Source organism: Folsomia candida, unplaced genomic scaffold (assembly GCF_002217175.1).
Source record: "Folsomia candida strain VU population unplaced genomic scaffold, ASM221717v1 Fcan01_Sc006, whole genome shotgun sequence".
Lineage (NCBI taxonomy): Eukaryota > Metazoa > Arthropoda > Collembola > Entomobryomorpha > Isotomidae > Folsomia > Folsomia candida.
The window spans coordinates 5,286,371-5,310,341 of record NW_019091198.1 but is presented as its reverse complement, the minus strand read 5'-3'; the positions used below and the strand labels follow the sequence as shown (position 1 = coordinate 5,310,341).

The 23,971-nt window shown below is 39.9% G+C and overlaps 1 protein-coding gene across 1 annotated transcript in view; it reads left to right on the top strand.

The window, feature by feature from the left end:
* The window catches only part of LOC110851471 (plexin-B-like), a 156,332-nt gene that overhangs the window by 65,696 nt on the left and 66,665 nt on the right, over positions 1-23,971 (top strand). The window contains exon 6 of the mRNA XM_035853117.1: positions 2,368-2,544. Coding sequence (XP_035709010.1) covers positions 2,368-2,544 — 177 coding nt within the window. The remainder of the gene's footprint in view (positions 1-2,367; positions 2,545-23,971) is intronic.

Sequence of the window (23,971 nt, the reverse complement as noted above, 5' to 3'; positions counted from 1 at the left end):
TAATGTTTTGTTTATAAAAAATATGTGTAAGGAAAGGTTTCAATGTCAAATGACTCTTACTACTTATTCCTAATTGGTTTCTTCCCGTCTCGTCCGAGAGTAATTAGGATATTGATGTCGCGTAGGATATTCTCAGTTATCTTGACTACCAACCACCACCACAAGTCACAGTCTTGCTCTTATCTGCTTCATTTACTGTCTTCAGAGAGAGATCGTAGTGGGATCGTATGGATGGTGAGTCTCCCAGTCAGCAGACACCACGACATTGTTCTTGTCATCATTCCTCCTTACGTCTCATTGTAATGACCAAACTGTCTTTTATTGGCTGGCAATGTTGATTCCTATCAAATCCGAAAATCGTAGGCAATATCCATCAAGATTCCAGTGTTGGGGTGTTATTTTTTTTCCTTCCAATAGAATTTGTCTGTCAAATACTCCATGAATGTTTTTACTTAAGATCACGACCAAACTATTCCTGTATTTTTTTAAAGAAAAACGTACCACGCAGTAGTACAATTTTTCTGTTCTTCTTATTGAACTTTGTTCTTTCTGCCATAAACCGAGTTGGTTTCGTAACAAAGACATCAAACTGACAACAAAGTTGGAGAGGAATAATAATAAGACTGGATGATTTGAATTGAGGATAATGACCAAAGTTTAATTGCAGTTTAAGACAGGCAGTAAAAATTAAAGCCCTCCTGGATCACAGCATCTCTCTACCACCTTCTTCTTCTCCTCCTTTAAACTTGTAAAGTTTCTGCTCCGTGTAACATTCTGAGAACAACCCCTATGCATATCTAATATAAGAGCCTGTTTGACTCATTGATTGCACTTGCTAGTTGCTGGTGACTTGGCACATGGAAAAGAACAAGACAAGATGCAATAAAACCATAAAAGCGACTGGAATAATAATAAGTTGTAACGTACATTGTGTACAAGTGTTGTTTTTGATTCTTCTTACACGGCAAATAAGTGATGTCTTGCTTTGTTGTGGTCTTCTTGCATCTCGAAACTTGAAAATCAAAGTTGTAAAAACTTTGGAGTCTAAAGTTGGAAAAAGGTTGAAATTTTGTCGAAGCATTTAAACTTGCATGTCTAATTAAAAGGGAGGAGAAGGAACCCTTGACTTTGAAGTTTTTCAAGTCTTTTTTGTGTACAATGCAAGAATAAATATCTTGTTTGATTTCGTTTATAGTTTTACAGTTTGTTTGCCCAGCAAATAATGATTGGCTCTTGACGCCAAGTATTTAGAAACGAGTAAACATTTCCAACTAGGGATTGTGGAAGACGCTGATATTCACCCTTTTTTTCTGCCGTGTTGTCGATGTTAAATATGTGCATACATGTGTATTCACATTATTGTTGATGTTGATTGTGAGAAGAAAAGTCGAGGCGATGCCTTTCTTTGACTTTATTGTATTTTATAATATTCCTCTTGTCGTCTCAACCTCAACAGTTTATCTTATCTTCCTCTCTCGTCTTCCCATTCATGCCGGAATAAAGGTTAAACTTACAAAATTAAGCTCACATTGCGTTGCATTGCTTTCCTAACAAGCAAACCTCTAATGAAATGGAAACGAGCTGAAGTCATAATAATAATAATACATAAGCCATATAATATTGTTTATTATATTGGTTTACTATATTACACACTTGTTCTTCCACCACTCCTTTTGTTGTAGTCTTGATTTTGAAAGCGGCTGCATCAGCTGTCGATCAGAGAGTATCTTATGCCCATAAAAGCAAGCGCAATTAAGCTGATCCATGTCAATTTAAAAGTAATTTAAGGAGAAATGGCTCTTATTAGCTCGTTTAATTGTTTTCTTATTACCTTTATTGCTAGTGATATCCGGACTGTTAGATTTCCACGCTGATATGAAAGTGGACGGACAATGCGAGTCATCCATTCCATGACGCATTATATATTTCCCTTGTTTAATATTTATTAAAGAGGATCATTGTAATCGACGAGCTTGGGTTTGAATAGGCAACGGCGTGCCCTGTAATCACGGAATCAGGTTCAAAACCTACCCCACATGCTGCATCCACAAATTAAAAATGTGGTCAGCTTGTTTTCCCAACATTTTTTCTCTTGTGGTTGCGACCCGTTGTTGGGTTGATTGTGGGGATGACGTCTTGGATGAAATTTTCAGTTATTTATGACCTGAGAGCGACCAGTAAGTTGATAACCTCGACGTTTGGTCTTAATATTTTAGTAATAATGAACATTAGACCAAAAAATATGCGGAAGACGCATTCCTCTCTTGTCATGTATGATAGTGGTCATTTCTTGATTTGAACAAAGTTCTTATGTTATTCTCCTCTATGATTATTAAATTTGAGATCTAATTAATTTTATGGTTACAGGCTGCCGGAAACATTCCTGATTTTTGCGATGTTGGTCTCAAAATTTCTGGAGCGATTCCAATTGTTCGAACCGCAGCCATCCGTTTCCAGGACGTTCTCCTCTCATCGATTGCCCTTGCTTCTACGGAGCAGCATACTGTCGCTTTCGCAGGGACGAGCCAAGGAGTCATTAAAAAGGTAAGTTTACAGCTCATTTAACGCGACCCCCTGAAGAAGATGGGGCTTCACAACAGATTATTTCAGTTTGGAGAAAGTATAGGAAATATGGCATAGTTATCGTGGTTGTTGTGCACATTATCCAAGTTATCAATTGCGTAGCCCTAGGCGAGCACATAGCGACGAACCAATATAACTCTCAACTTTAGTTTCAGTCGAAATTACGAAGCAGTTACATACTCATCCGATACGACGATGACGACGACGACTTCGCTTCGTAGAAGAATCTTGTTGCCACTGCGAAGCACAAACTTCATAAATTGGTTTTGTATTCGGGATTGTTTAGTCTGGAATTTAGCGAGCAGCCAGCTCACTCAGTCCAACCTTAAGCTTATCAGCCAGGTCTCCTGACGAGTTAGTGCGGTAAAGCTCAAGTTTGCAAAGTGTATTCTAATGAGGTTCCAACTCATCCAAATTACGAAGAGCTTGGAAGAGGAGAAGAGACGGGGCTGCAAATAAAATTGAAAGCAGTATATCATGGCAGGCAGCGGGCAAAGTCGTTCCTTTTAATACTTTCCTGAACAAAACCAAACCAAATTCTACTTGTTCTAGTTTAAGTTGCTTTTAATAATGTTGAAAGTTGGATCATACGGATCCATTTAGTTTTAGTTCAACAGTTTCAACCGTGTTTAGACCATCACCACCAACGCTACAAATACTACGCACACTGTTACTACTGTCCGGCAGCAGGATGATTCCAAGTAGTCAAACCCCAAAATAATGTCGGCAGTTGAATGGAGGAGAGAGAGAGATCTCAGCATTGTTGTTTGTTGTACTTGGGAAAATTCGGGAATTTAGGGAAATTCACGATATAAAAACATCTCGAACTAGCCAGGCATTACGCTTTCCTTGTGGAATTACAACCCAGTAGCCATGTCGGTCTCTCTCTTGGTGAGGGAGGGAGGAGACGCGAATTTGCATCCAACCACCAACCCCTCCGTCCAGCAGTAGTCTCATCTTCCTTCATTGTTTGTATGCATGTAGGAGCCTGTAACGTATAAAATCTCATTTCCGCACCTGAATTATTTCATACTAGGCTGTGTTTCGAGACCTAATAATACTCTGGGAGTGTATAGGAGGGGATAAGTAGCAGATAAATGGAGACTGTTTGCATGTCTATTTGCAGCCTGGATGTTGGAAAGTTATTAGCAAACAAAGTAGGAAATGAAGTGAATGTGTTTGTATAAAATATGGAATAAAATGATATCATAAACATTTACTTTCGTTCTCTACGGGTGGAATGCTCATAAAAATATGCCGTAGGCTTTCTACCCACCCAAATCTACATACATACAACGCATAAATAGTTGGTTGTGTGTGCATACTCTGTATTTCTTATCCCCGGCCAAGTCAAGTTAAGTAAATAAATGTGCAGAGATATCTATATCTTTGTTGTTAGGCTGTTAAAATGAGTGCGCGTAAAAGGGTTTTGCACTTCTTCATTTAAGTGGGAAAATCTCGGCTAATACCAGTTTGGCTTAGGTTATACCTGATTTTGATACTGATGTTGATTGTCCTCTTGTTGGTGGCGAATTTAATCCTTTCGTGGCTTTGCCTTTGTCTTAGAAATTAGGAACATTATTTGAGCCGTTGTTGTACCTGCAATCACTTTCACCAGAGGAGGGATTTGCATATATTGGCCAGCATTATGTATTATTTGCGGCTCTGGTAAATATGTATGCTGTGCGCATGTAGTTTTAATCTTATGCGGTGAATGAAATATAGCCGAGTGCCGGACAGGGAGCTATTATGAAATGACATATTGCATTCATTCCATCCAGCAACGTCTAAATTTAAGTTGAGGTCTGGGAAGATTAATTAGTCTGCTTCATATCTGGTGAATGCATGAACGTAGGATTTATTATTTCTTATTCCTAGTTCAAATCATTATTATTATTGTGAATAAATATGTACAGTCCTTCTTATGGTGGCGGAGGTCTCCATAATTGAGGTTTGGCTTAATCCAATTCTAATTTCTTCAAAATCTTAATCCAGCAATTCAAGTGCACATTGTGATTCATCATTTGCGGTTATTATGTGCTGGACAACACTTGAAAGAGATTGGGCATGTGGAAATTAATTCTATGGGATTAGTTGGTTGGTTGTTCGGTCGGGAATACGACATAAGTAGTAATAAGCACACAGAGGTGATTTATAAATTGTCGCAGGGATATATATATTTTCTCTGCCAGAGGACCAACTCACAGGGTGGATTTCTTTCTGTCCCCTCTCATTGAACTAGAAGTACTGCTCTCGTAATTACCTTGTTTATATTTCGTTTCTAGTTTGTACGACTCTTTGATTCCCCAAAATATTAGTTTATAAATGGAGAAAAAAACTTGATGGAATTTTAAATTAGACCTGCTGCTCGGTATATAAAAAAAACCACCTCTTCTGATTTTTAAAGCCGCGTCAGTATTCCTTCTTCATCCTCCTCCCTACCTTTAAGCTAGTTGTGAGCCACTTGTGAAAGTTGGATGGATGGGAAACTTATAAATCTCATTTTGATGAGGTTAGACTCAAACTCGAGCCTGCTTCACGTAATAAAAAGGATTAAGTGAAGATCAAAGGGAAATGTTCTAAAAATTATTGTCCTCTTACTTCCACCACTCCTTCGCCATTCTGTTGCTTCCTTCTTTCCCGAGTCAATGGAAAACTTGTCGTCATTATCGTCATCGTCTTCCTCGTCTGTCCATCCATCCAACCCTTCCAAACAAACACTAACAGCATAACAGCAGCAGGAGCAGGCACAGTAAGCTCACAGAGGCCGTCTTCAATTCGGTGGGATTATGATTCAAAAATCTTGTTTGACATTCTTCTCTCATATATGAACTTGACTTACGACATTATTAAAGAAGCATGAGCCTTCTGAATCAACTCTGACGGCGTTCAAGTCCCTCACCCGTTACGAATATGGAAGTAAAGTTCATCACATCAAAGACTACTCAAGGAGAGAGAGAGAGAGCGATATGCGATGGTTGGTGGGAGTTCACCTTCACACAATGTTGACCGCCTCGGTCATGCCGAGCTACTGATAAGTACCGAACATCCTTTATTTCAAGGATTATTAAAAACCTGCATCAAAAAATGTACATTTGCATCTAGATAGCAGAAGGTGTTTCGTAATGATGATTACAATACATTGAGTCGTGATACGGTATAAAGGAGGTAGGAATAAATACACAGAAATTGCTTCTTTGCCATCGTGTCGATGTCTGATGAAAAATACTTTGACTTCTTGTTCAAAGTTGAAGCAATGTGTCAAGCCGAGTTAAATTTCAAGCCTTGTGATGGAGTGAACATGTAACATGATTCGCCTCGTCGACTGGCGAATTGCCACTGATTCATCTCTTGGTCTCGAAATCTGAGTGAACGTTCCCCGCTGGAGTTAAAAACTTGTGAAGGCGAGAGTGAAGGATTGAGGAATATGAAGTGGGAAAGAAAGCGAAGCTAACTAATCAATCTCCATCTATTTCCCAATCGGAGACATTCGTACTTCTTGCAGCAACCTACTCCATTAAGATTCTTTTTTCTTATTCTCCTTTCTTTTTTCTTTTCCGTCGGTGGCTTCTGCACGAGGCTCATTGTGTGACCTGTCCAATCTAATCTAGTCAAGCACTTTTCAAGTTTTGTATTTATATAACTTCCACATGTGTTGGACTATGTAGGTGTGTAGTAGTGCAGCTATGTACACACACTCGGACCGGCCACGCACATTAAGGTTTGACGTTTAAGATGGAAACTTCCGGTGCGGTTAATCAAATTGAAAAATTCGTAGCTAATTGATTATGTAGCTGTTTTGGTGGAGTAAATCAAAGCGTTATTAATTTCGCAAAAAATTACAAGGTTATTAAAACTTTTTAGCGTTAGGATGATGATATGCAATAAGTATAAGCTATTCGTCTAAAGATATTTTTTGTTTGTTAATCCTCCATTTGATTACTTATGACTAAAAGTAGTATGCATTTTATCCAGCTTTTAAACATGCTTGTTGCTGGATTGCCGGTGGGGAAAGGGCAACGAAAAAATAATTTCTTGTTGTTGTATGTATAGTGAAAAAGGCGTTTTAAGATCAAGATTTAGTGTAAGTAATATCCGAATTTCGTGAGATTTTATTTTATGTGCTTGACCACCACCGAGATTTCCAGGGCCGAGTTCTCTCTCAAGACGGGCAAGTCGGAGGTGTAAGTGTTTTAACCTCAGGTTCATTGGGCAGTAAATCATCACGAATGGATTAATGTTGCAGCTGCCCAACACCAAACCAATCCGTCTCAATGCTTTTCCACCTTTTTGTGCAGAGAGCATTACTACAATCACGTCGCTTTTTTTATTCGTGCTGTTTCCACAATAGTGAAATAAATCCACTTTTCTGCAAATCCGATCTAGTTCCTGTTCATAACAATGCTCGTAAAAAGCACACTAATGAAAATAGAATTACGTATTAAGTGTTACATATTTATTATATTACTTAACCATATTAAGAATCCCAAGTTGTTAGCAAAAGGTTAAACACACGTTCAAAATAGGAATGAAAAAAAATATGTTTTTGCAGTTTTGCAATTATGCTGCTGGCAATTTTGTGGAAATGTTGTTAAAGGTGCTCTTGGCTCGTCGGTGGTTTGTTTTGCCTGGCGTTTGATGGGAAACATTAACCCCGCACTTTTCATGAGGCTGAACGTTCAGGACGAGAGTGACTGACTGACATGAAATTAATGATTTTCCTTGTAATTAGAGGTTTAATGTAACTCATCAGCCAACTAGTTTACGACGTCGTGGGCGCATGGAAATTGAAAAATATGAGGAATGTGTCCAATACCACGATCACCATCAGTCACACACTTACTTCGAGACCTGCCTTCTTCTCCTTCTTCTTCCAATGATCTCCCCAAGTGAACTTTGGATAAATATGAAATAAATAACATTAGCATATTTTTCATCCCCAATAATATTACAGTCTGGACTTAAGAGTCCGTAATAAATACTCATTTAAATACAGAGTTTTAAAATCATAGTGGTTCAGAGAACTTTATTACAAATTATATTCTCGTCTTATCTCGGTTGACGTGTCGGAGCAAATTTTAGTTATTCATACTTGACTAGATTTTAAAACAATCTTTAAAACTGGAGGTTAGCAGGGGGACTTGGTGGTCCAAAGTGTGGCTGTAGTTTTAATGGGACATGGAATTTTATTTCATTGAAGAACACACGCATGAGAACCTCCCTCCTTTATCTCTGTACCTCTAACTCTCCACCGAGGTGGAGCCGTGGAGGTGGATCTAATTCAATTGCCGTTATCACGACTGCTTGTAAATTTTAAAATGTTTCTGCATAATCCCAACCCTTTCACACGGACTTGGCAGACCATCATTACTACGGATCTGACACCCTTTTCGCCTCTCTGTATAAATTTCGTGAAGTGTTTCCAACGAAAAATGTGCTATCAGATTTTTAAATTCATGAACTTGAACTGTTTCTTAATTTCAGTCAAATGGGCATATTTTCAAAGAATCGAATTTCATCAGCATAAAATCTTGCTTAAATTTTGATTGAGCCAAGGACAAGTGATGTAAGTATGTAGATGCTGGCTGATGATGTATGTACATTACAAGAATTATCAGGGATTTTGTTGGCGTTGCATCCTTGAAACTGCGTCTCCCTGATGATATACTCGCCTGCAGCATGCAGAGCAGACACAAGGTATTAGCATCTTCAAGCAAGAAGTTCAATCACAGAATTCCTTCACCCTTTTCACTTGCATGTAAGCCGTATGTATGTCGTATATTTTATGTTATGGTGGTGTTTTTCATAACACCAACATTGTCCACAGTGAAGAAAAACATGCAAGAAGACGATAGTAGAATTCGACCAGCAGCAGCAGCCTCGTTTAGTTGCACGTTTCAGATTGTACATAGATCCAAAGTTCAAACAGTCGCTGGATCGTGGATTGATGGATCGATCGTTTTGTTTCTTACGAAAAGTCTTTCTTTACATTATTATGCACGATGATGACGATGGTGTGCTTGCATACTTACATTCCCAAATGTATAGTAATGTAAAGGAGGCAAAAGATTCCGACGCTGCTATTCTGTTGCTGTTTAATGTTTGAAGGTTCTTCTTCTTCTCCTGTCGGGGAGAAGCTCGTCTTTTTACTCTTCTTGTTATTTGTGACAAGCTGATTTCGCTCCAGGGGCTGTGGACCCGAATCAGTTTGAGATGAGCATAATATAAGATTATCCAAGAGCATTATTATTATTATTGTCGGACTAATGTCCAATCCGCGTTTGTACACTTTGTTGGAAAATAAGCAAGTAAGGAAGAGTGCGCAATCAGATTAAGCTCTTCTTGTTGCTTTAAATACTTTAATGATGTAGGTAGTGGTTGTTCTGGTGGCCTGTATGCTAAGAGATGGTGCATATCATTGATCATCATCATCATTCTTCTCCTTGTTGCTGATGCTGTTGCCTGATTTTACCTGTGTTTGTTTGGATTTTTGTTACTTCTTATGACAAAAGAGGTTTTTGTCGGAAGCCATTACCTCCAAGTTCAAACAACTTGACGGATTCTGATCTCAACCTTTCAACGTCAACTAACTGTCACGGAAAATAATTAGATGGGTTGCAGAGGAAAATATTTCAAATTCTTGAGCATATCACAAATGAAATGAAATCATGTCGAGTTAATTGAATTACGTCGAGAATAAATGGTTGGATGAGTTATCAAACACCTGACCAACGGATAGGAGATGGGATATCACGAGAAATTGAGAGTTGAACCATTTGCTATTTTATTTTTGAGAAAGCGTTACAATTTGAATTCACCAGATGCCTAACAACAAATAAATTTCAGATGAGTAAAATAGGAGGACAATAAAAATACTTGCACTTGAGTGGCTGGAGGGACCATTATTACTCCACTTAAAGCTAAACTAAAATTTGTATTACATCATGATGATGATGCCCATTGTCCATCTTGACGGTGAATTTAATTCACTTTACTTTGCTCCAAGGTATCTCCACGTACTGTAAATTAGAGGCAGTTGGTCTTCAGCAAATGACACCCTTGGTCCACTAAACCCAACAAAGTATAAAGGTACAAATTAGAGCCGAGTTTCAATTTGCTGTAAGTGGTCAAAAGTGCAGCAGACCAACAACAGCAGCAGCAGCATCACCATCAGAACATCATCCGGTGGATAAAAACAAGTCCAAAATTGTAAATTGAATTCGGGTCGCACACCCTAATTCAATTCTTGACGGCCAGTTTCTCCGTCTCAGCTCTATTATTACGTTGATAGTTGATATCAAGGAAATCATTTTTTCTTAAATTGCGTCAGTAAATGTATGTTCAATCTGTAATGCGCAAGAAACAAATTAAAACCTATTCGAAACTGAGCCAAACGCTTAGAGGGTGAGCCAGACCTTAACTGGACCATTCATTTTGTTATTGACCGTTTTTTTGTACTTGTGTAGTCTTTGTAAAAATGGTTATCCTGGATTAAGCCAACCTACTGAAATGAACTACTTTCTGCTTACTACTTATAATATTACAAAACACTAATATTTTTCGAGATTATCGCAATAAGTAGTTTGTCCGTGCCCAAGTTTGGTCCAGTTGTCCGTTGGGCATCTGTCTACTTGTTCATACCACAAATAATTATAATGGGCACGCCACGTTTGTATATTCTGAACTGATTTCTGACGGATTACTATTGGCAGTCCAGTTGTTTATTACTTTTGAGACTTGGTAATCCTGCATCCAAGACGGAAGGATAACATCAATACGGATGTTGGTTTAAACACTCTCATCCTAATAATTGACATGCATGGAGGGCAGCAATTTGTAATTTCAATCTATTGCCACAGAATTATGGGCATTATATTTGCCAAGTTGTCTATGCAATTATTAGATTTGAGCGGATATTCCGTACGTAACGCTGCCCAACATAAAAGAGAGAGCATGGCAGCAACTAAATAGACGAGGAGAGCGATGCAAGAATTACAGCTAATATAATTAGTAAATTAATTTCTCGTTGTAATTGGTTTAAAGCCTCAAAACCAGGTTATTACAATTAAAATCAGTTGACAAACTGAGTTAACGTTTGGTCCACATATGTACAAAGATGCGTATGCAAGCGGTAAATATGCATTACACCAATTATTGTAATTGTTTTCCCAAAATGTCAACACAAATTAGGACTCGAAGTTGCTCCGTAAACGATGCCACTACCTCGGAGGTGGTAAGATTTTGTTTTAGATAAAAAAACGGAATATTTCCACGTCTTTAATACCTCTGAGAAGTACTTTATTGCCAGATCACAAGAACCCCACATCAAAGAGCAATATCAGAGTCGTAGTCAGACGATGCTCCTACGATGTACGTATGTGGGATAAGAAAAGTACGTGTGGATTTTTGATTCCGAGAAGAATAAATTATGAGCCTCGAGCGACCTCATGTCATTTGTACAATTAGATGCGAGTCACAGTGGGCCAGTTATATAATTTTATGATTTTTAAATTGTGAGAGAATCCCAAAGGGAAGGAAATTTAAGTTGTCTCCTCTGCATGCTGGTAAATTTTGGTCTGATTTTATATACGTCACATTAATTTCTGTTGGTTGAAGTTTGGTCTGTTTTACGGCGGAAACCCGCCAAGAGAAAAAGTGGTGGTTGGTGGTTTCAGCTAATTTCATTTAATTTGGTTAAGGCCAATTCAAGAAACCGAAGGATGACATTTATTTCATGAGTTCATTTGTTTTGCTCTCCATCATTCCAGCTCTGAAGAAACCACCACCACCTCCACCAAAGAAGAAAGAAGAGGCGAGTTGGTATTGCAAAAGACAAAATATATTCAGTGTTTCCTCCTCCACGACGCCGACGACGGTGGGATTGTTAGTTGAAATCAGTGAATGAGTGGATTGTGGTGTGGTGATTAGATGGATGGTCCGATAGGATGAGATAGAAAATGGGATAAATTTCCTTTCGTTTCCGTAGAATGGGAAAGTTAAAGTTGTAACTGTTTCACTCGTTCGTTCCTTCGTTCGCTCGTTTAATGTATCGCTTCGCATCTACTCGTGGCTTAGTTTTAGTTGATTTTGGTTTCGATATCATCGGCTCTGGCTGCATGTGGATGTGGACCCGGCCGAGCGTCGCGAATGGGAATGGATGGATAGTGGCGTTGGCGTTGGTGGTGGTGGGTCGGCGGATGATACTGTATTTTACTCCGTAGATAGATAGAAATCAAGGCATGGTGGGATGAAATAATGAAATGAGACGGGATTGGATGAATGACTGGAGATAGATTTATTACTAATTTCCTTCATACTTCCCAACAGCGTCGAGTTTCCCGGATTCCTACAAACCCACGACGAGAACTACAAAAGTTTTCCTTTTGGCTTGGAGGCAGAGATATAAATGAGAATTCACCGAAATCCATTCCACCACTAAACTGATACCACCACTCACTATTCCCTTCAATTTGTTGCCTCAACTCCATCCATAAACTCATCTGCATGCTATACTCGACGGATGAGCCAATGAATATTATATACCGTGGTGGTTGTGGTGGTGTTGATTTTCAGTACATTTTGTATCTCCAAATATCCAAAATTTCTCTGGGAATCTGTGGGAAGAAACAGGCAACAAACTCTCTCTCGTCCTCCTCCTCCTTGCACTCGTACTCGTACATATGTACGAGCTGATGGTGAGATAGTGAACATTTCCCTTCATTTGTATCCTTCTTTGGCAAACACGAGTGAAGGAGCGAATACATTTGTCAGAGTCAACCTTTTCACCAGTCGCCCCATGTCGTTGATATGCTGGTACTTGTGATTCGGTTTGGTCCCATTAGCTCGTAACAAGGAGCAGGATATTTGCCCTTATACGCATACGTGTATCATGTCAGGCGGCTCGAGTGTGGTTTCTGACACATTTTCCTCTTTTGCATCTATTTTATCGCCGCATATCCCATATAAATACTAACGTGCGTATCCCACCCAATCCTAATTCAGTTTCTTCTTCGTGAAATCCCATCCGAGAGTGCCTTGCCCTTGTTGTACACAACATGCATACATAGAGCTTGTAGTGAGAAAGAGAAAGCGTGGACTAAAGTTCGATTCAACTTTTGGCAGTAAATCGCCTGAGTTTTGGTCATCAAACAAAAAAACAGATATTTCTCGCAAGCCTGCGTATCCAGAGCGAACGAGTGGTGGAGTTGACAGTAGAATTGATGCAGTTAGTTACTTTATGGCGATATTATATTACATTTTATTGCATCATGAACTTGAACATCAACAAATCCACATTGAATTTCGAAACACACAAGTGGAGTGCATAGGCCAGAATGGGCTGCTCCTGCTCATTCACTCATTCATCCATTCATTACAAGAATACTTGTGGAAATCTTCTCCTTTCTCCGCTCCTCGTAAATTGCAGGCTGCATTGATGCATTGTAATGTAATGTAATTCCGTTTCTCTGCTGACGGCCTGCCTCATACAGGGTTTGGCTTGGCGAGAAGAAGGAGGAGGAGATGGAGGAAGCTTGGAAATGAAAAGATTTCCTTCCTCCTTTCCCCACTCTCTCCCCAAGTTTACATTTCACATCCGTGTTCTTCTTCTTGTCTCTTTCTCCTGTATTGAGAAGTCTCCTTCTTCCCGTGGTGGCTGCATATACGGCCGCCATCCACTTGCCTACTCTCCAGTGGGTGGAGAAGGTAAGTTAGTGCGTACACACTGCTATAAAAACTTTCCAACTTGTTCTGAAAGAGTTGAGGTGAAAAGTTGAGGGAGACTGGAAAAATTGAGGAGAAAGAAACAGTGAAAGGGGGAAGCATGACACTGTAAAACGCGTTTTATTCTTGGAGAGAGAGAGAGAGAGAGGAGAGAGTAAAAGTGGGATAAACAAAGGAGGAAGACATGAAAAACTGAAAAAGGTGAACTAGGAGAGATTTGGAGTCATATTCGTCTCCATATATTCCTTCTCGTGCGTATTATTGCCATCTCAGACGCACTTCTTGGTGACAAAGCGGAGTAATAATAATAAACTATATGCAGAAAAGACAGGGATAACCAGGAGCAGTCTTTAAGACGTGAATCTCCACTTTAAGGTGCTGCAGCTGCACTTTCACTGAATTGAGTCCCTAAGCGTTGCATGGAGGAGAGGAACTTGTTCAAGGAATGCACTCTTCTTTTGTACCCAAAACTTATATACGCTTCATGGAGTACATACATACATACGTATTCTTCTTCTTGGTGGGCAGGGCAGCCGTACCTACGGAGACTGATACCAAGTCAAAACTTGTGTGTCTGAGGTAGGCGCAGGAGTAAGTAAGTGACTACACGGTTCCGTTCTTCCATTCTTGGAGAGAAATTGAGGAGAAAGTTAAAAGGAAGGAGTCACCTCCCGTCTCATTGTTGGATTTCCTTTTAGTCGGAAGAAGAGTGGTGCTGGCCAAATTGATCAGTCCGCGTGTTCGTATGTATGAGACTCGTACTATGAGTGTGAAGGTGGTGGTGGTGTGGTGGGAGAAGAAGGTACTTCACTTTCACTCGAGTCCACGCATCATCATGTTCAATTCAATACTGGTTCGTATTTCACCCTTCAATGCACTCGGCTTAGTTGGTGGAGATTCGCCATTAAAGATACGTTTTATCCCAGAGACAACAATACTGTCACAACTTTCAATGCGTTTTTTTTGTCAAATACAACTAAACTAAATTGTACAAAAGTAGTCACACTTTCTTATTCAGACTTATTCGCAGTGTGTGCGTACATCTTTATCCCGTTCTTTGTGTGGTGTCAAATAGGTGGATGGGTGGGTGGATGTTCTTTCTCCATTCTAATCATAATTCCATTTACACAAAAGTGCATGCACCACACACCAAGAGGGAACTATGACTGAGGAAAGAGTGTGACATGTGTGTAGTTAGCAGTGCATGGACAAGGGAGACAAAGTCAACGACAATCTTGGGTTCGATGATAAGCACATGAGAGTTAGTTACCAAGCTACTTGAGCTTTATCTTGTGAGAATACCGAAGGGCACGAGACTCCCTGAGCAGGGAAAAGACCTTCATTCCACATTCATAGGAAAAATGGATGGTTTTCAGCTGGATATATACACATCGGAGGATTGATGGGCTCTAGACTTTCTTCAACTCCGTACACACACGTACACACCAATACCTCCCGACCAACCGCCATAGCGACGTGCACATATTTTACCCTTAAACTTATCTCCAATCATAGTTCACGTTTGGTGTGCTACTACGATCTCATTTGATTTGGTTGTTGGGCTTCCTCATCTTAGCAACGAAGGAGTACTTCTTGCATCCAAAAGTGGAAGAGGGAGGAGAGGAAAGCGGGCAGACTTTTCGGAGAGCTTGAACTGAACCATGCATCAGATAGAAATACCCCCAGAGGGGACATTGTATCAACACAAAACTAAGCGTTATGCCTACTCTGTTGCATAAAATAAACGTTTCATAAAAACTGCCGTGTAACTCTCGGTCGTGGTGAGAGTGCAGTGAAAGGCTTTTTCTCTCTAAAAGCACACTTTTTCTTCTTTGCATTTCTGACTCTCATATCCATCCAGTCCTCTCCCAGTAGTTTCCAGAGTTCGAGGTTTACGCATATATTGAGCTTGCTTTTGTCACACAACGACGACGACGGCAAGGTGAAGCGGAATACATATGTACATAAGCACCCGTCCGTACTATCTAAATATGTACCACTGCTCTTTGCCCCGATCTACTCGTCCCCAAAAAAGTGAAGGCTGGTTATTAAATTGGTGGTGTAGAAGAGTGGATGAAGCAGTAGTTCTTTGGAAAAGTATGATAATGTTAATGATGATGACAATGGTGACGGCATGGTCGGATTTTTAATGGTGGCTTGGGTTTTGGTCTCTGCAGTTTTAATTTTATTGACCACAGCCATCACGACTCCAGACAATCCCATGCAATTACCTTAACTGGGAAATGCTACGATTTAGAGTTCTCCCTTATCCCCTGGGTTTGTCGTCTATATTCCGTATTTTACTATGCATATATTCTGAATCTATTATTTCTACCCTTCCGTCCCCGAATCAAACCTTAACAAACAAACCTTACGGAAAGGACTTGCTCGCACTCTTTTTAAAATAAGCAGATCCAAATAACAAATGACAAGATGTAAATATATAGATGACGTCAATACACACACAACGCATTTTCACTCTTGAACGCAGACCAATTTTCCCCTCCGACGACAAGAACGAATATTGAGCTGTAGATAAAAAGTGCATAATGTGATATTCATTTATAAATATGACGCATTTTACAGCTCTGGTGAATCAGTCCGTTTAGGTCTTTTTTCCGCTGCTGCTGCTTCTGCTGTTGTGGTTTTGCCATGGTATGTATAAAAGATGGAGATGACGGTTGGCAAACGAGGGGAGAGAGGAGAAAGGGATGATTGGAATTCATAATACATCTGCTTGAATTGATAAGACGCGGAATGAATCATGTGGGAATAATTTGCGGAGAACTGAGAAGGGATATTCCCGTTTTGTTTCCGATAAGGCTTTCGTCCTGTTTATTACCGATATCACCAAACTTATTGCGGATCGAAGTTTATTACGACTCACTCTTCGCAGCCGCAGCAGTGAACTCGCATTATTTGATTATGACGACGAAGCAGACAAAGATTTCCTGATCTGACCAGTCAGTCGTCCCTTCTCATAATAATAAGCTGTGAAATGTTGATTTTGATTAAGTGTACGGACGAAGCGTGAAGTATCTTTCGTCTTCTCCTCCTCGAGGAAGCTAGAGGATTGAAGTTTGGCAAGATTTTAAATCGTTTTCATTGTTAGTAGCAGCATGTACTTTTGTCATTATCACATTCTCGATTCTCTCATTTCTTCCTGATGTGGCTCTTGATTATGAACTCAACTCTCTGCGAGCAGACCAACTTTAGATTTTATTTTATGGAGAAGGATTAATTAATATTTGCATCACGATCTCATCTCTTCAACCAACTCACAGCAGTCAAAAAGAACCGAACATCACCATCACAGTGATTGTGTGAGTCAGCTATTGTGTTCATCTACTCTCGTTCTTACGACTTGCTACCACTCCTGACTGACTGTTTACCACGGCTGCCCACCATTCTTCCTCCTTTACATGCTTCTTTCAAACGTCGTGGGACAAGAAGAAGTGGTCGGACTCAAAGGTCTCTCTTCTTGTGGATTCTTGTGTGTGTGGTGTGTTTACCACTTGTTTATTGCAATGCTGACATTTTAATAAGCAGGCTCTTTGCATTCTCTCGTATTATAAATCACATACGTATCTTCCGCTGATTAGCGTGCAGTTGATATTTAATTAAATGCCCTTACATCCAATCAACGCATGGACAAATCTTGGATTTTCTTGTCAGTTTATATTTATTTAAGAATCCACGATCGTAATGGCGCTTGCATAAGGATCGATTAGCAATTGCAATGAATTTATTTATTTCATTCTCACAAGCTAATTGAAAAGTCGTGTAGCAAATGGCAAATGATATTAATCGCGAGTGCAGTACGAATAAAGTTAAGTTTGCTTTGGAGTGGTTGACTTTTAGGTTCACCTATAAGTTTATTCACATTTGCTCCGTTTTTTTCTGGTTTGCAAACTGGAATTAATTTCACATCCAGCCAACTAAACCAGACGCGATATGCATTATACATACATATTTAGTGAGGCCGAGTATAAGGACGCATAGTTCTTTCTTCTGGGTTCGCAACATTTCAAGGAAATGGCACCATTTGAAATTCACCTGCAATGTGCTACATCTACTCACATTTTGAAAGTGGGCTTCTTCTGGGAGTCTGTCCATAAAATGCAAATGTGGTTTAATTGCCATGGGTTTAACCGGAGAGCTGGTCATTATTTGCAATCCTTGCACCTCTTTTATGAGATCTTTGCGTAATGCGTTGCCTCACTCTGACTGAAAGAATAGTCTGACGAGGAAAACTATTGGACAAGAAAAGTTGCAATTTCTTACTCCACTCACTCACTCACTCGGCCAGAGTTTAATGGCAGGACGTACGTACGTAGGGGTACCCACTGGAAGGATGTCAATATACTTGTGTACGTATACTTATATGGCCACCTGCTACCAAATAAATTCTCTCGCTTCGTTAAGAACAGATCGAAAGTAACCGTTTTTTACAAATAGTTTGACTCAAGGCAAGACAGATACAGAGCAATATTATTCCATAATGATAATGATTCAACTTGGACAATTAAATTTTTGGATGAGTTCACCGCGATGAGATTTCTTTTCTTTTGCTTGTGCACCCATCACTGCAGCAAAAAGTTGGGTTTCGTTGGGTCGAAATTAGTTGGAAAGAAAGATGTGAACGATGATACCATTGACATTGCGGAACAATTTATCATTGTCGGCCTTAATTTTTCGGAATTACATTAAGGTTGAAAAACTCATTGTACTTGAATTCGTTCTGAACAAAGCCTTGCCAATTTTATGCACACCTTTGTCCAACGAAGGAAATGTGCCCATGAACTGCATGGCATTACTCATGCACATACTTTATTTGATTCAAATAAGGACGTACCTAAACTTTAGATTTTCCAGTTTCAAATTAAATTGCCCAATGATTCAGTTCCATAAATTTGATTGATCAGTATTCAATCAAACCTCGAGTTATTTTGTGTATTTACTTTTTGCCCTGTTCGCTTTGACTGATTGAAGAATTTTATTTACCAAAATAGTTTTGTTGACAAGTTTCATTCATTTTGGTCCAATGCATGTACATACGCAGCAAAGCAGAGCACTTTGATTTTCTTTCGGTGGAATTGTTCCACGCAGTAGACAAATCTCTTCAATCGGGGGGCATCGTATTGATGATTTTACATTTGGTACACTTGTACAGGAGCAGGGCAACCATTTCTTAGACTTCATATTCTGACGTATTATGAAGGCCCCTTAACTTTATGAATTTCCGTATTCATTTATTTTTGGGATTTTTCTTCAACTTTTTTTTCAAAAGGAAATGCACTGCATGGTTTATGACGACGACGTACATAGAAGTAAAAACTAAAAGTCTGCACATTATGATCAAAATGTTGGAGGAAAATGAAGTTGGGTTTTCCCCCCTTCTGTCGTTCTTTGGTCCCTATCTCTGAGAATTGCTTACTTCCACCCTTCTTGTCCTCTGGGTATTTTCTCCTCTGTTTTTTGATAAACTTACGCAATACGCTTTCACTTCCTGAGCTCGCCGGAGGCTAGTCCATGTTCTGCTCAAAATGCGATTGAGTAGCATTGGCCCACCGTTCCATAATGTCAGTTCTGACTCGATAGAGTTCAGAGGAGAGTTGGACACATCACATTTCACCCGGACTGATATAGAATCACATTTTCCTTGCTTTAGATAATAAATAAATGCCCAATTTTTATGGACGAGCAGTAAAACCCAAGCCTTGAGTGAGTGAAAGTAAACTGCTTTCGCTTATAATATTCTATTTTTTGCGTCGGCTTATGTTAAGTTGAGCATATGTTTCTCTCTCTCTGTCATACGAGTGGTTTAGAGGAGGACGCTTCTGTTTTGACTGATTTTATCTTTTTCTGTCTTTCTTCTTTTTGAAGAACACTGGTAAAAAATTTTTAGAGTTGCTGGTCTCAACACACAAAATCTGGGAACATCACACAGTCAGGTCATAATTTAGAACAACTCAGATAATGGACAAGGAGTGTCTATGAAAAGCATATTGGAGTTCAAAATGCTGAAATTGCATTTTATTATCGACGTGCCTGTGCCATCATATTACATGGCGTTTCAAAACGTTGAATTGGCCAGCGCAAGCAGAGTAAATATATACGAACGTATATGGATGTATACATGGAAGTCAGTGGTTGGTACTAGGACTAAAAGTCTCACTGCTACATACACTAACCAACCACCAAGTTCTGAATTTTGTCACTCAAATCACGTCTTGAACATCCCATTGCAACATTTTCTCCAGATATTCCTGCATTTTTCATTTCCATCCCATCCTACAAAGGGTGACTAAGAAGAAGAAGTAGTCATTACTTTATAAGCAATGAAATGTTGCGAGGGTGAATCTTACATGGACGTAATTCCTATTTTCTGTTACTTCATTCATATCTGGACGTATGCACAAGGATGCGTTAGGCTTGATTTTTTTTGTAATATGTGTGAACCACCCAGAATATGTGTGACAAAATTTGTGAGTTATTCCAGTTTGGGTGTTGACGGCATGACGTGTCTTTTTTTGGTGCGTATATACGAGATATGCACGTTCATACGTACGTTCGTATGGGGTGCATGAGGCAACAGCTTAACTTTTGATACGCATCAGACTGAATATTATAGAATGAAGGAATCCGATGGATCCAATCCTTTGGGAAATCCCTGCTTTCACTCACATCATTCTCCTTCTGCTGATACTACTTATTCAGTGCACATCGAAATATTAAATTGCATTCAACTTTTCACCACCACCAGTTGTCAGTCAGTTTAGTCGTAGGAAGAAGGTTGCAAGTTATGTACAATGCTTATTCTTTTAGTTCCGTGCTGTGGTTTTCATTTACATTGCAACTGAAATTTCATGTCCAAGTCTATTACTTTGTAAATAAGTAATTGAACTACGCAAATTCCACTCATTAATGCAGATGCACTAGAGCGAAACTTTGAGATTTCATGTTTGCAATGGGATCTCAGAGTCAAAAACTTGCATGAACTCTGTGTTCGCAACGCTGAAACTCATTCAGCGAGGGGATTTGTTCGTTTGACGTGTTAAAAGTCATCTTTTAATGGAAGGGGGAAATATTTTGAGCATGAAACCATAAAACAATTAGAGTCGGTGTGATATCTCACGAATCGTCATTCTAAACCAAGAACCTTCTCTGGTGGCAATACTGTTTTCTGCACTTTGCACTTGGTGATGTGAGGTACGTGTGTCTGCTGTCTCACACTTACCTCGCCATGTACTTCTGACAAGAATGACCAGTTTATGCTGCTGCTGCTGCTGTTACATAAGAATTCCTGCCGGCTACACTAAAGTAATTGGCTGTGATGCTTAGTCAGGACGATAAGCAAAATAACTTAGAAACTTTCAAAGTTTATTTTATATATGGAATCCCGTCACTGCCTTCCCCCGTCTACACCTCAGGACTACCAGACCAGTAGCTCTGCGGCTGGGAAGGAAGGAGAAGGTGGAGGACAGATGAAGTAACAGTAATAACAGTGAAACGATTCCAGAGTAGGCTCTTTTACAACCGATTAAATTCCTCTGGGTTGCACCTTTTCTGTACTTTTCTGTACGGCACTTTCCTCGCTTTATTGGAAATGGGAGCACACTGTAAAATATATGTTGTGGAGTCGAGTCGTTATCCTACCCGAGATTGTGCCCATCGACGAGGTGTGAATCAATTTTCTTATGGATTGGTCCGTATCGCTTTTGAACTTTTTGACTGGATGAAGAGATTTCATGCAGATTCGCCAAGGAAGCAAGGTTTGGTTTAATTTGGTTGGAAAAGAAATCTGGTTCATTAGGTTTCTCTCGCTATCTGAGTATCTTTGATCCTGTCGTAGCTAAAATAGAGCCGCATTTTGCAGAGGGTTTTGCTAGTGTGAGAAACCGCAAAGACCGACATTTCTACATCCTGACGAAGACTATCACTTTCATTGATCGACCCAAGGAGCTCATTTAAACGTCCTATTAGTGAACTTTCAAGAAATAAAAATTTATGGGCAACCCAGCCAACCCACCACCAGCAACCACCACTACGTCTTCCACAGCCAGGAATATATACAGACAGCAGGGTTATATCTATGCTTTAACGGGAACGACGACGGTCGATACTCCGATATCTGCGTCGTTGTCCGCCCTTTTAAGTACCACAGATCTGCTGTCTATAAGATATTTGTGCTCATTACAGACGAGGGGTTGCTCGTTGGATGGATGTCAACCCCTCCTTCACAGTATTAAGTCACACCACGAAATAAGAGGAGAATGCTTTCCGTGCATCAAACTTAACTCTTATTTCTTTCTCGGCTCTCGTATCAAAATTTTTTGGACCTTGTTTCACTATAAACTTGTCTAGAATTCGTTCATACGTTACCCTCGCAATGGGACTCGGGTCGTTATAATAATAATACCATGTCGGTCGTAAACGCGGAGATATATGTAGCACCACAAGGCACCAACAATCAACTGTGGGGTATCAAATGTTGATCATGATCATGGAATGGATGAGCAACCACCTTACGTACGTACTTGCTGACGGAGATAGACAGACCATTAAAAATTAACGCTTGATTGGGTTTATCACAATTGATGGAGTCTAGAGCATCCGCGATAAGAGATGTGTGCAGTCCTTTCATCCTCCTTTCTAACGCTTGGTTCATGATGATGGACCATTTTCGTGGATCCTGAAAGTTGACTCTCAGCTCTCTGTATCATGCCCATTGTTGTTTCTCACAATGGAATAAGTAATTAGCTGAGTACATTGTTCCCAATACCACTTACACGTTTAATTTGAATACTGAAGAATGAAAAGTTGAATCGCGTTTACCAAGCTGGTATAAAATGAAAGCGGATCTTGAATATTGGAAACTTGTGAATTGCTCTCGGTGTAATTGCGCAACATATGTGGGTCACATTCCTCCTGCAATTACTGGGATGGTGGGGTGACCTTTCATTGATTGTTCTGTCCATCCGACCAGCACCGTGGTGGATGGTGATGTAATGGGCTACGTAACACACTAAAGCTGGACTGTTGAACCTGAGGAAACTAGCTGCCACTAAAAGTGACCATTTCCACGTGATTAAATATAAATTGAACAGTATTCATGTGGGCAAGTGATGTGTTGACCTGGTGGGCTTGCTTCATGATACTGTGTGTTCTGGAGGACCCACATTGTATTTACTTTCTAAATTGGGTTGTTCCTCGAATGAACCTGGGGCTTTCAATTTCGTTCATTGCATTCCGCATCATCAACCCCCACCTACATATTTGAGTACGTATGGAGGTTGATGACGGTGACAGTGCTGGTAATTGAGTGACAAGCGGAACATGCGGCCAAAATACGCAAATTTAGCGTGAAATCATTGAAACTTCCACTTGGATGGATCAACAGATATATTTAAATAATTAGGGTATGGTATCTCCATATTGCGTAGATAGTTGTTGTTATTCCTTAATTTCCAACCCTCATAAAACTCTAGCTTTTCTTTGTAAAGCCAAACTTTAAAACGACCCACAAGGATAACGAGTCGGAAAAGTGATTGACCTGGAGTTGGTCCTTCGTATAGTGTAGCTTTACCACCCACACACAACAGTGAATTTTTTTTTGTATGAAGGTTGTATGTATAGCTTAACTTTGCACAAGATAGTAGCGGTGGAAGCATGTCGTGAGTTGGGCTGAGTTAGGTATTGTTACGTTTGGTTGAATGGATGGCTACACTTGGCATGGCACGAAATTGCGTAGATCACACTTTGACTTTGGTCTGTGTTCTTGTTGAAACACACACACGACTGGCAACGACTGGTTGTCTATACGTATGTACAGTACACCTATCTCGCACCATTCTTATGTAACGCTCGACAAGATTCGCTGCTGCTCAAAAGGCAAAGAAACGTGGGAATGTGGGGCTAGGAGGTTTAAATTTTGGATCCCTTCTGATCTATATTTTACTGGATTTCTTGCTTTCTCCAGACGCTCACTCGCACTCTTTCATGTTCAGAGATTCCATTGCGGAGCTGGAGAAAACCGGCAACCAGAGCTACACACGAAGCAAGGAGGATGGATGCAGTCCCTGCAGTGCACATGAAATGGGGTGACCTTAGAAGCAGTCGTAGTGAGTGAGGGTGGTCAACTTACTACTTTTCACGTGTCTAACGCAATATTTCCAACATCACTTTCATCAAATCCATATCTATCTGTGTGGGAGTGAAACATAAGGAAGGAATTTCGGTCTCTTCACTTCCCTCATGGGTTTAGTTACCCTTGTTCTCTTGCATCGGATTGTGTGTGTGTGTGTCCGTCCGCCGCGACCTTTTATCTAACTTTTCCTTCCTCCTCCTCTTTTCGTTTCGTTGTTGTTGTCGTCGTCGTCCTTGTTGTCGGCCTTAGCAGAGGTTTCCTTCTCCTTTCTCGAGACATGGACTGCCGGACTTGTGTTTCTTTCACTTTGTCTTTCTCATTCTTCGTCTTCTTAGTAAACCCGCTCGCCCAACATCGATTTTCTGGCTTCTTTGGTTTGGCTCACTCTCCCTTCGTTCGTTTATCTTGCGTTAGTTTGGTTGATTTTGCTCCGTCTTTCCATTGTCTGTCCATCTGTATCGAAATCCGAATCAAGTTCAATTACAAATTTACCACATCATATTCAGTACACTCTTC